Source organism: Peromyscus maniculatus, chromosome X, assembly GCF_049852395.1.
Source record: "Peromyscus maniculatus bairdii isolate BWxNUB_F1_BW_parent chromosome X, HU_Pman_BW_mat_3.1, whole genome shotgun sequence".
Classification (NCBI taxonomy): Eukaryota; Metazoa; Chordata; class Mammalia; order Rodentia; family Cricetidae; genus Peromyscus; species Peromyscus maniculatus.
In genome coordinates this window covers 107,793,226-107,804,698 of record NC_134875.1, presented here as the reverse complement: position 1 = coordinate 107,804,698, position 11,473 = coordinate 107,793,226, and the positions used below count along the sequence as shown (strand labels likewise).

The 11,473-nt window shown below is 46.2% G+C and overlaps 1 protein-coding gene across 1 annotated transcript; it reads right to left on the bottom strand.

Moving 5' to 3' along the window:
- Positions 1 to 6,537: 6,537 nt before the first annotated feature.
- LOC143271075 (endogenous retrovirus group K member 7 Pro protein-like) lies at positions 6,538 to 7,128 on the bottom strand. The gene has a single exon (XM_076562949.1). The coding sequence runs from the start codon at positions 7,126 to 7,128 to the stop codon at positions 6,538 to 6,540; it is 591 nt and encodes a 196-aa protein (XP_076419064.1).
- Between the last annotated feature and the right edge of the window lie 4,345 nt (positions 7,129 to 11,473).

The window sequence follows — 11,473 nt, the reverse complement described above, 5'->3', positions numbered from 1 at the left end:
TCCCTCATCTTCTCCCACTCCCCACCACCTAGCCCCATGCCACCCCCATCCCTGATAAATGCAATCCACCATAAAAACAAACTGAAAAAAATAAAAAACACATGATCATCTCATTGGAAGCAGAAAAGACCTTTGACAAAAATCCAATACCCCTTCATGACAAAAGTCCTGGAGAGATTAGGGATAAAAGGGACATATCCCAACATAATAAAGGATATCTACAACAGTCCCATAGGCAACATCAACCACAGAGGAAAGGAACTCAAAGCTATTCCACTAAAATCAGGAACAAGACAAGGATGTACACTCTCTGTATCTATTCGATATAGCACTTGAAGTCTTAGCTAAAGAAATAAAACTACCAATGGAGATCAAAGAAATACAAACAGGAAACAAAGAAGTCATAGTATCTTTATTAGGAGATATGATTTTCTACACAGAAGTCCCTTATTATTCCAGGAAACATCTACACCTGATAAATACTTTCATGAAAAGATGATACTAAACTAACATACAAAAATCAGTAATACAAGAGACAAAAAGAGTAAAAAATAAATCCTACCTTTCACTAATAGCTTCAAAAAATAAAATGATGTATCTTGGGATAACTCTAACTAAGCAAGTGAAAGACATATATAATAAAAACTTTAAGACTTTGAAGTAAGAAATGAAAGAAAATGAAAAGATACCTTATGCTCACAAATCAGGAGGATTATAATAGTGAAAATGGCCATCCTAAAAAAAGTAATCTACAGATTCAATGAAATCCCTTTCAAAATTCCAACACAATTCTTCACAAATCTAGAAAGGCAATTCTTACCTTCATATGTAAACACACACACACAAAACAACAAAAACAAACAACAACAATAACCAGGATAGATGAAACAGTCCTGAAAAATAAAAGAACTGCTAGAGGTGTCACCATCCATGATTCTATTTTTACTACAGACCTATAGTAAGAAAAACAGCATAAACTAGATGTATTTATCAACAGAATTAAGTAGAAGACACAAATATAACTCCAGACAATTATGAATGCCTGATTTTTGACAAAGAAACAAAAAGTGAGCACTGAGAAAGACAGCATCTTTAACAAATTGTTCTGGTCAAACTGGATGTCTGTGTGTAGAAGCATGCAAATAGATCCGTATTTATGGTCCTGCAAAAATCTCTACTACAAATGGATCAAGGACCTCAACAAAAGAACAGGTACTCTGAATCTAATAAAAGGAAAAGTGGAGAATAGTCTTGAACTCATTGGAACAGAAAAAGGCTTTCTGAACAGGTCTGATAGCACAGACACTAAGACCAACAATTAACCAGTGGGAACTCATGAAACTGAAAAGCTGTTGTATGGTAAAGGACATCATCATTTACACAAAGTGAAAGGATATAGAATAGGGAAAGGTCTTTTGTAACACAAAATATTAAAAGGCCTTATTAATAAAAAAAACCCAGAGCCAGATATTGGGGTGAATTCTCAAAGATCAGAGAAGCACAACAAGTCACAGCCAACCTCATCTTGACAGCTCCTCATCTGATCCTGTTTCCATGAATCCTCAGACTGAAAGCTTCTGAGTTCTCACCCAAATGGATCTCAGCTGAACTGCTGATAAAAAGCCTAAAAGCTTAAAATCCTCTAGTTCCTGGTCCTCACACCTTATATAACTTTCTGCTTCCTGCCATCACTTCCTGGGATTAAAGGTGTGTGTCTTAAACAAAGACATGAGATCTCAAGTGCTGGGATTAAAGGTGTGTGCCACCATGCCTGGCTCTGTTCCCAGTGTGGCCTTGAACTCACAGAGATCCAGATCTCCTAAGTGATAGGATAAAGCTGTGTGCCACCACTGTCTGGCCTCTATGGCTAATCTATTGGCTGTTCTGCTGTCTGAACCCAGATAAGTTTTATTAGGGTATATAATATATTTGGGGACACAATATATCATCAGAGTCTTTACCAATTTTACATACAGTCATGGGATTAGAATGTATAAAGACCTAAAGAAACAGGACATCCAGGACACACTGGAGCCATATGTCTATCCTACACTACCCTGCATGCAGGGCTACAATGGGTTTTCAACCACCTTAAGGAGGGAATGTAGGGACAGGAGATACAAAGGAAAATATACCAAGTCTAGATTCTGATCAAGGTGCAACTTTATTTCCTTCCACAAGGGTTTATATAGTTCCTACAGGGTAGGGGGAGCAAGAAGCTGTCATCTGCATAAGGTAGGGCAAGCTAACAGGATGTTTGTATAGGATGTTTACAGGGTGAGAGGGTCAAGGGCTCTGACTCAATGTCCTGTTGCTAGGCAACCTGACTGTAAGATGATCTAGTTCCCTGTCTTATCGGGGGTCTGTATTTTTCTACTGACTAGAGATTCTGTCCTTGTCCCTGACATCTCCCCCTTCTTAGTAATAAATCTAAGGGCCAACATAAACCAGGTTTGAATGGTCTAAAAGGAGGGCTCTGAAAGAGGCTTTGCATGGAGTATTACAGAGGCCCTATCCCTCTAAAGGTTGTGATAAAATGTCCGAGAGGGAATGTCTCTCCAGACTCAAGCACCACGGGCATCCCCATAGTGCGAGAATCAATGGACCGTGCAGTTTTTTGAGGGATCGGAAATGGGTAAGTGCAAGGCTGTTACTGCACAACTGCTATGCAACAGGGCATATAATCCAGGCTCTCGGGATTTTGGGGTACCATGGTCCCCAGCCTGTGCAGTCCTAGCTGCACTCCAATCATGCCTTGAGTGAGCCTTTTTCCCACACACAGGTGCAGCTTCCCCTGAGTGAAGGGGTCTGTGTGGGGCATCTCTCCTCAGGGGAAATTTCAACCCTGGAGTCCTGCATATCAAAGTAGTGGTAATGAACCTGGATCTGCCGGGCCAGCAGGTCTGTTATTTGGCTTTGGATGAACCGAGTGAGCCAGGAAAGTGCCCATGGCCCAAAGGCAAGGACCAGGAGCAGGCCTACAACAGGTCCTAGGAGGGAGGAAAGAAGGGTTGTTAGCCAAGGGGAGTTGGAAAACCAATTCTAGAACCACCCAAGCTCTTGTTCTCCTTTTCTTTTTCTCTTTTTCTAGTCCTTTTCTAACCTTTACCATACTATCCCTGACTACCCCACTGTGGTCTGTAAAGAAGCAACATTCCTCTTTGAGCACAGTACAAAGGCCACCCTGTTGTAAAAAGAGGAGACCCAGGCCTCTCCTGTTCTGTAAAACTATCTCAGCTAGGGAGGAAAGGGATGACTTGAGGGCAGAAATTCCCTGTTTAAATTGGGCAATATCCTCATCTATGGACAGTTGAAGCTCAGAGTAATGTTGGTTGGACAGGACCAGATTCTTGTGTCTGTTTCTGCTGCTCCAACCCCCAGAAGGACTGCTAAGGTGATGGCAGTAACAGGCTCCCGTCAAGGCAGTCATCTCAGCCTGGCTTCTCTTCCTAGAGATCTAGGAATTGATCTGAGGAATAATAGGTTAGTCTAGGTGGAAGGGACCTAAGTGCCCTGAGTGGCATCTCTGGTGCTACCCTGTTTGCTGTGCTACCTGCCAGCCACAGGCTGTGTCAGTCTGGCCCAACATGGCTATGACCACCTGTGACACCAAGGCCAGCAAGTCCAACAAGCCTTTCTGACACTTTGGATGAAAGTTCAGCACTGCCCTTGGAAACATGAGCCCTGCTGTCAGACTGGATTAGACAAGCAGTGTCCCTGCTCAGCCCAGAACGTGATTGACTATGGGACTTGTATACTGTGTGAAAGGTCTCAAACACAGTTTTCTGTAAAGTTCCCGCTGTCCCACCACAGGAACTCGGAGCAGAGTGATAACAGAGCTAAAGGGCTGGTGGGGGTTGCTGTGGGTGAGGACAATAGCCTGGATTGCTTGTCGGAGGGACAGCATTTGAAACAGAAGTAGTTTCCTCAGGATAGGGGCTGTCTCACCTGGGCAGATCAGGTATATTTACAGCTCTAACCAGGCGTTGTGGTAACCATCGGGGAGCAGAGTGTATCTGGTCAAGAATGCAGGCCGAACCTTGTCCCCATATAAGGACTGGGTCGGGGCCCTTCCAACTCCCCGTGAGGGGATCTCACCACATGGCTAGTGGCTGGGTGGCATCTGGAAAAGGGTGCCAGGGCCTGTCAGTGGCAGAGTGCCCTGCAGCATCTAAGGTGAGGAAGTTGAGAACAAACAGAGCATGGCTCAATTGATCTCTGGGGGAGGTAAAAATGAAGGTTAGAAGACTTGAGGTGAGCCAACCAGGTCTTTAGGGTCTGGTGGGCTCATTCTATTATGCCCTGTCCCTGGGGATTGTAAGGTATCCCTGTGGTATGAATAATTTGTAGACTATCACAAAAAATTTTGAAGCCTGTGCTGGTATAAGCAGGGCCATTGTCTGTCTTTATCTTAGCTGGTTTTCCCAAGGCAGAAAAGGCAAGAATCAGGTGAGAAAGAACATCCTTTGTGGCTTCCCCAGCATGAGGAGAGGCAAAGATAAAGCCACTAAAGGTATCTATAGAGACATGGATAAATTTTTGTCTGCCAAATTCAGGGCAATGAGTAACATCCGTCTGCCAGATTTGGTTGGGAAGGAGGCCTCGAGGGTTGACTCCCAAGTGTGGGGCAGGGTGAGAAACAATACAAGAAGGACATTGTTTGACAATTTCTCGGGCCTGTTGTTTAGAGATCTTAAAAAGAAGACAAAGGGTCTGAGAATTTAAATGGTGGATCTTATGGGCAGTTTGGGCCTATAGGACTGAGCTGACCATGAAAAGGAAAGTTAACCTGGTGGCAGCATCGGCCTGTGCATTGCCATCGGTTAATGGTCCAGGAAGATCACTATGAGCTCTAATATGGCCTATAAAAAATGGATGTTGGCGAGTCAGGACAAGCTGTTGAATCTGGGAGAAAAGTGGGGTTGCGTTGGAGGGAGGCCTTATGGCTGGAAAGGTTTCTAACAAGGGGATGGACAAGGCAATATAGGCACTATCTGTATAGCTATTAATAGGTTGATCAGAATAGGTTTGAAAAACCTTTAAAATTGCTGAAAGTTCAACCAACTGCACTGACCGGAAAGGCGTTAGGAAGGAGGTAGGGCAGCCTTGGGCTATGAGGGCTGCCATACCATTAGCAGAACCATCAGTAAAGACTGTAAGTGCATGAGAAATGGGACCGGTTTTTGTAATTTTTGGAGAGATGAAGGGATGTAGCCAGGCAAAATGGAGCAAGGAGTCATCTGGGAGGTGATTATCCAAGGTCCCGATAAACCCTGCCAAGGCAACCCCCCACTTATCTAAGGTTTGGAAGTAAAACTGGGTTTGATCCTTGGGATAGGGTGTGAGTATGAATGATATCAGGGTCTTTACCAAAATACTGGTGAGAGGTCTGTCGTCCTTTCATAATGAGTGAGGCCACCTGTTCAGGATAGACGGAAATGACTCTCAAAAGGGCAGCAGGCATGCGGACCCAGAGGAGTATCTTGCCTTTAAGTTTTGGTTCCTGAGCATGTTTTCAAAAGTCTCCTGTGGGGGTGTGTGGTGTGGGCAGAACTATAAAATATAGAGGTATGGCATAAGAAATCTGAAAACAAGACTGTTGGTTAATGGCAATGGCTATCTGAATCAAAGCCTTGTTGGCTGCAGGGGAAAGCACACGGGGTGATGTGGGGTCAGGGTCGCCCCAGAGGATCTCATAGAGGGGAAGAAGAGAGTCCGTAGGAAGTTTAAGATAAGACCTAAGCCATTGGATATGGCTGAGCAATTGTTGGAAATCATTTAGGGTATGGAGATGGTCAGTATGTAACTGGACATGAAGAATGAGGACCCGGTTTGAATGGAGTTCCAACCCCAGGTAATTGAAAGGGTCCTGGGTTTGGACCTTATCTGGAGTAATCTGTAGTCCCAATCCATTAAGGGATCTACTGATTTCTGAAAAACATCGCTCAAGGGAGATGGGGTCAGGTGCAGCGAGGAGAAGGTCATCCATGTAATGTAAGATATATATCTGGGACCAACTAAGTATAACAGGGTCCACAGCCTGAGCCACGAATTTCTGGCAGAGAGTAGGGCTGTTGGCCATGGCCTGGGGTAATACCTTCCATTGGTAGTGAAGCATAGGTCCCTGAAAATTGGGGTGGGGAAGGCTGAGTGCAAAATAGGCTCTGTCCTCAGGGTGCAAGGGAATAGTAAAGAAACAATCTTTAAGGTCAATGACCATCTTGTAAAATTTAGCAGGAATGGCCACAGGCAAAGGCAATCCAGGCTGAAGTGCCCCCATAGTCCTCATTACCTTATTTACTGCCCTTAAGTCTTGAAGGAGCCTCCATTTTCCTGACTTCTTTTTGATAACAAATATAGGTGTATTCCAAGGGGAGTTGGAGGGCTCAATGTGGCCAGCCATAAGCTGCTCCCATACAAGTATAGTGGTGGCCTGTAGCTTTTCTTGAGTAAGGGGCCACTGATCCACCCAGACAGGGGTCTGGGTCATCCAGGTAATTTTGTCTGTATGGGGTATAGGAGGGTCAGTGGCCACTACTAAAAACCCGAATATCCCAGCCCATGTCTATCCTCCTTGGGAACAGGCTGAATTGGTTGGACTCTCCCCTGAGCTGCCTTGCCCAAGCCTGTGCCAGGGATATAATTCATCCGTAGCATTTGTTGTGTGACTGTAGAGTTTGGGCTATATAAGATGACTTGTATTTGTGAAAGTATGTCCCTTCCCCAAAGATTAACAGACAGGCCCAGAACCACAAAAGGAGTGACAGTCCCCTGGTTTCCTTCCTCGTCTTTCCAGGAAAGTGTCCTTGAACTAATTAAAGGATTATTAGACTGACCGATTCCTTTTAAATCGGTGAGGGATGGAACCAGTGGCCAGGCAGATGGCCAGTGAGACTGAGAGATGACTGTGGTATCTGCCCCTGTATCCAAGATCCCCTGAAACTTCTTTCTCTCTATAGTAAGGATGAGAGTAGGGTGATCCTGAGTAACAGGCTGGACCCAGTAGGCATCCAAGGAGCCCAATCCAGCTGACCCCTGAGGGATGTTTGCAATTGAGGAATTATCACAGACAGATGAGGGTAGAGGAATTAGCTGTGCCAGGTGCATACCTTGAGGAATTGTGACCATGCCATTTACAGCAGTGGCCAAAAATCTTAATTTCACCCGTGAAATCACTATCTATTATGCCAGGGTAGACCTGGATCCCTCGGAGGGCCGCAGAAACACGGCCAAGGACAAGCGCGCAAACATCAGGAGGTAAGGGCCCTGTCACCCCTGTAGGGATGACCTGAGCCCCTTCAAGGGAGTTTAATACTGTTTTGGCGGCGGCACACAAGTCCAATCTGGCACTGCCTGGAGTTGCTCTCTGTTATGCCCAGATTGTGACCCCCCCCAAAGAGACCACTGAAGACCTTGGATGTCCAGAATGCAACAGCAAGGTTTATTTTGCAGATACAAGTCTAGACAGGGACTCATTCCTACACCCAATACAGTGAGGCAGGGAGGAGCCCCTCTTTCTCAGGGCAGTTAGTTATTATAGGCAAAACCCATAAAATTTCTTAGAGGGGAGGGGGTTAGTACGGGTCCATCCTTGATTGGTCAAGTTTTTCCCGGGCTTGGACTTTATCTTATTTTATCTTATCTGTTTGCCCTGTCAGGAGTTTTACAACTCATCTCCGGGGTCTGGTCTTGTTATCTCTGGAGAGGGGTATCTTGTGGTTAATTGGTTACCATCAGACATCCTAACTCTGTTCTTTTGTTCCTGGGGCTGGCGCCATCATTTCTGGGGACTTGAAACTGGCCTGGCCTAAATCACAGTCCCTAAAGCCGCCACTGAAGACTTTAGGTACAGAATGCAAAAGTAAGGTGTATTCTAAGTTTACAAGTCTCCAGGGAGGCTCTTCCAAACCTCTCACTCACAGCAGGGAGGTTGGAAGGAGCAGTCCCCTTTCTTTGTGAGGCTAGTTCTTAAAGGCACAGACCATATAATTTATTTTAACCCACCTCCCTTTTTAGTCTTTTGGTCGAATATCCTGACTGTTTTCCAAAGTCCCTGTAGCAGATACAGCCACCTGGGAAAAGGGGTCTAAGTTCTTATCTACACTTAGGAATCCTGGTTTAAGCTTCTCTTTGTCTGTAGGGGATAGAGTGGGGGGTTTTACTGAGGTATCACACTCTCCAGAGGGAGGAGAATGGAACTGGGGTGGGAGCATTTGTTGAGGTTGGGGAGGCAGGAGGCAAGCAGATCTCAAGGCCCCAGGGTGCGCTCTTGGAGGCATTGGGGCCAGGGGCTGGCCCCTTTGGAAGTTTTTTGGCACCCGCAGAGGAAGGGGCTGGCCGAGATAATTGCTTTCTGACCTGCATTCTGTAGCCCAATGACGACCTTTGTAGCAGCAGGGGCAGAGAGTGGAAGGCAGGGGCCTCATAGAGGCGACCTCCTGAGTCAGCTGGGCTAAGGGCACGAGGCTGTGACCTTTCTGGGGGCATTCCCTAGCAAAATGTCTGGGTTGTTTACAGAAATAACAGGTGCAGGCCCCAGGCTGTTGTGAAGACCTCAGGGCAGCCCCTATGGCTAATCCCATGGCATGGGCGCCACCAACACCTGAACAGAGTCTGACATATTCAGACAGGTCCACTCTGTTTTTATGAGGGCATGAGGGCGGAGGACTTCCTGGCATGCATGGTTTGCATTTTCAAAGGCCAAATGTTTAACAAAGGTGCTTTTGTGTTTGTTCAGCCCCAAAAGTCTCCCAGCTGCCTCATTTAAGTGAGAAACAAAGTCACTAAAAAATTCATCAGGGCTTTGATGAATCTGTGCTAATGAAGTGGTAGCCTTTTGGGGCAGGTGTTTCCAGGCCTGGACCCCCCGCGTTTTGAATCAGGGCCTGGAGGCCAGGAGGGAATTTTGCCTGTGCTGCATTTGTATCATAAGGGGGGTTGCCGAGGAGTTTCTTTAGCGTCCAAGTTTTTGAGGACGGCTGTTCAATACTTTTTTTGAGCAACTTCTCGACAATTTTCTGTAAATTCTGTTTTCCAGAAGACAAAGTCACCCCCAGAAAGAGCCACATGGGCAAGGAAATACCTACCAGTCATTGGGAGTTAACCAATATTCACTCTGGTTTTCCACCAAGGCCATTGTAAAAGGAGCTGTAGGACCATACTGAGCACAGGCGTATTTCAGCTTTTCAACTGTGGAACCAAAATAAGACCAAAATGCTCTCACCCCAAAAACTAAAGGCCTAAGTGAAGGGTTCACAACGCGGCCACATTTACTGGGCGAACACTTCCGCCTAGCCATTTCCGCATCAAAAAAGCGTCTTCCGTAGCTAGGATACCCAGTTGTCCCGGATATCTCCGCCTAGCAAGTTCCGGGCCAAGGGGTCTCGCGTGATCAGAGTCCCGTGGCATTGCATGGTGATGTAAGCGCGCAACATGACCATGTAGTGACGTGACCTGGCCACGCCCCCAGCCGGTTTTAAAAGTCCGGCGCGATATTCCCCACTCCTCTTCTCCACGCACGTGTCTCTCCCACAGGCCTGCGCACTTTCTGTCCTCTGTTTCTAATAAACTCTATAAGCGGATTCTGTCGTGTTTCGTGACGTTTCCTTGTAAGGGGTAAGAACACAACGCAGACAAAAACCTAACACTAAGACTGCTCCTTTTAGCTACAGGCCATAAGTTACTGGAACAGGACAGAAGTTACTGAGACCAGTCAGTTCAGATTCCAGAAACCAGGAAGTGTAAAAGTACAGAGTCACAAGGTAGTCAGGAGGTAATGGCTGCCGGACTATGGAATGTCCTCTCCCTGGCCCCCTAGGCAACTGCTTGACCATAGAATGTCCCAACCCTAGTTTCCATAGTGACTGTGTAATCACCAGATGCCCCCATCTGGGGGCAGCCAATGAAAAATGGTGGTGGGCAACTACTTCCTTAGAAGGAAAACTGAATTGTGATTTCTGGAATTCCTAGACACAAGCCAATCAGAATTGTACCCGTACTAGCACCCCCTAAACGATGTAACCTTGTGATTTTTCCCTTTAAAAACTGAGCTTGCAGACAGGTGGGCACTTCCTCCAGCTTCCACTGCGTTGGATCTTTTGGACGAAGTCCCTGCCTAGGCTTGTATTGCATTTGGATATCCACAATTAAACCTTGCTTTTGCATTCAGGCTTGCTCATCCTTGGTGGTCTCTCTGGGGGTCACGATCTGGGCACAACATCAACAAGATGGAAATTTAATTTGTGATAAGTCTGTCCTGGCAGGGGTCCTCAGATGACAGCTCCGGCTCCTCCTCCTCTTCTTCCCCCTCCCCTTCATCATTTTGATCTTCCAAACCCCCTGAGGGGTTTGGCTCTGGGTAACAGGAAATGCCAGGACAGGCTGAGGCTTATGTTTGGATTTACTAGATTTTTGAGATGGTTTTGTTATGCCCAGATTGTGACCCCCCAAAAAGACCACCGAAGACCTTGGATGTCCAGAATGCAACAGCAAGGTTTATTCTGCAGATACAAGTCTAGACAGGGACTCATTCCTACACTCAATACAGTGAGGCAGGGAGGAGTCCCTCTTTCTTGGGGAAGTTAGTTTTTATAGGCAAAACCCATAAAATTTCTTAGAGGGGAGGGGGTTAGTATGGGTCCATCCTTGATTGGTCAAGTTTTTCCCGGGCCTGGACTTTATCTTATTCTAGCTTATCTGTTTGCCCTGTCAGGAGTTTTACAACTCATCTCCGGGGTCTGGTCTTGTTATCTCTGGAGAGGGACATCTCGTGGTTAATTGGTTACCATCAGACATCCTGACTCTGTTCTTTTGTTCCTGGGGCTGGCCTGGCCTAGATCACAGTCCCCAAAGGGGCCACCGGAGACTTTAGGTACAGAATGCAAAAGTAAGGTGTTTTCGAAGTTTACAAGCCTCCAGGGAGGCTCTTCTAAATCTCTCACTCACAGCAGGGAGGTTAGAAGGAGTGCTCCCCTTTCTTTGTGAGGCTAGTTCTTAGAGGCACAGACCATATAATTTATTTTAACCTGCGTCCCTTTTTAGTCTTTTGGTTGAATATCCTGACTGTGTTTTTCAAAGTCCCTGTAGCAGATACAGCCACCTGGGGAAAAGGGGTCTAAGTTCTTATTTAGACTTACAAATCCTGGTTTAAGCTTCTCTTTGTCTGTAGGGGATAGAGTGGGGGGTTTTACTGAGGTATCACAGTTTTAGCAGGCCGGGAGCCACCACTTCAAGGGCAAGATCTTTAAGTTCTTTGTCAAGAGTTTTCCATTCCCTTAAAAGCTCAACATGTTCCCTTTGAGCCTGGAGGGCCCCTCCCAGTGAGCCGAGATCTGGGACAGGGGGAACTAACTGATCAAGTACAGGCCCACAAAAATGGGAACACGAAACATAGGGAGGGGGCATTGCGGAAGGGGGAACCGCCGGAGATTTTTGAGGTGGTATAAAAGGGCCCAAGGACTCCTGTTTTAAGGGG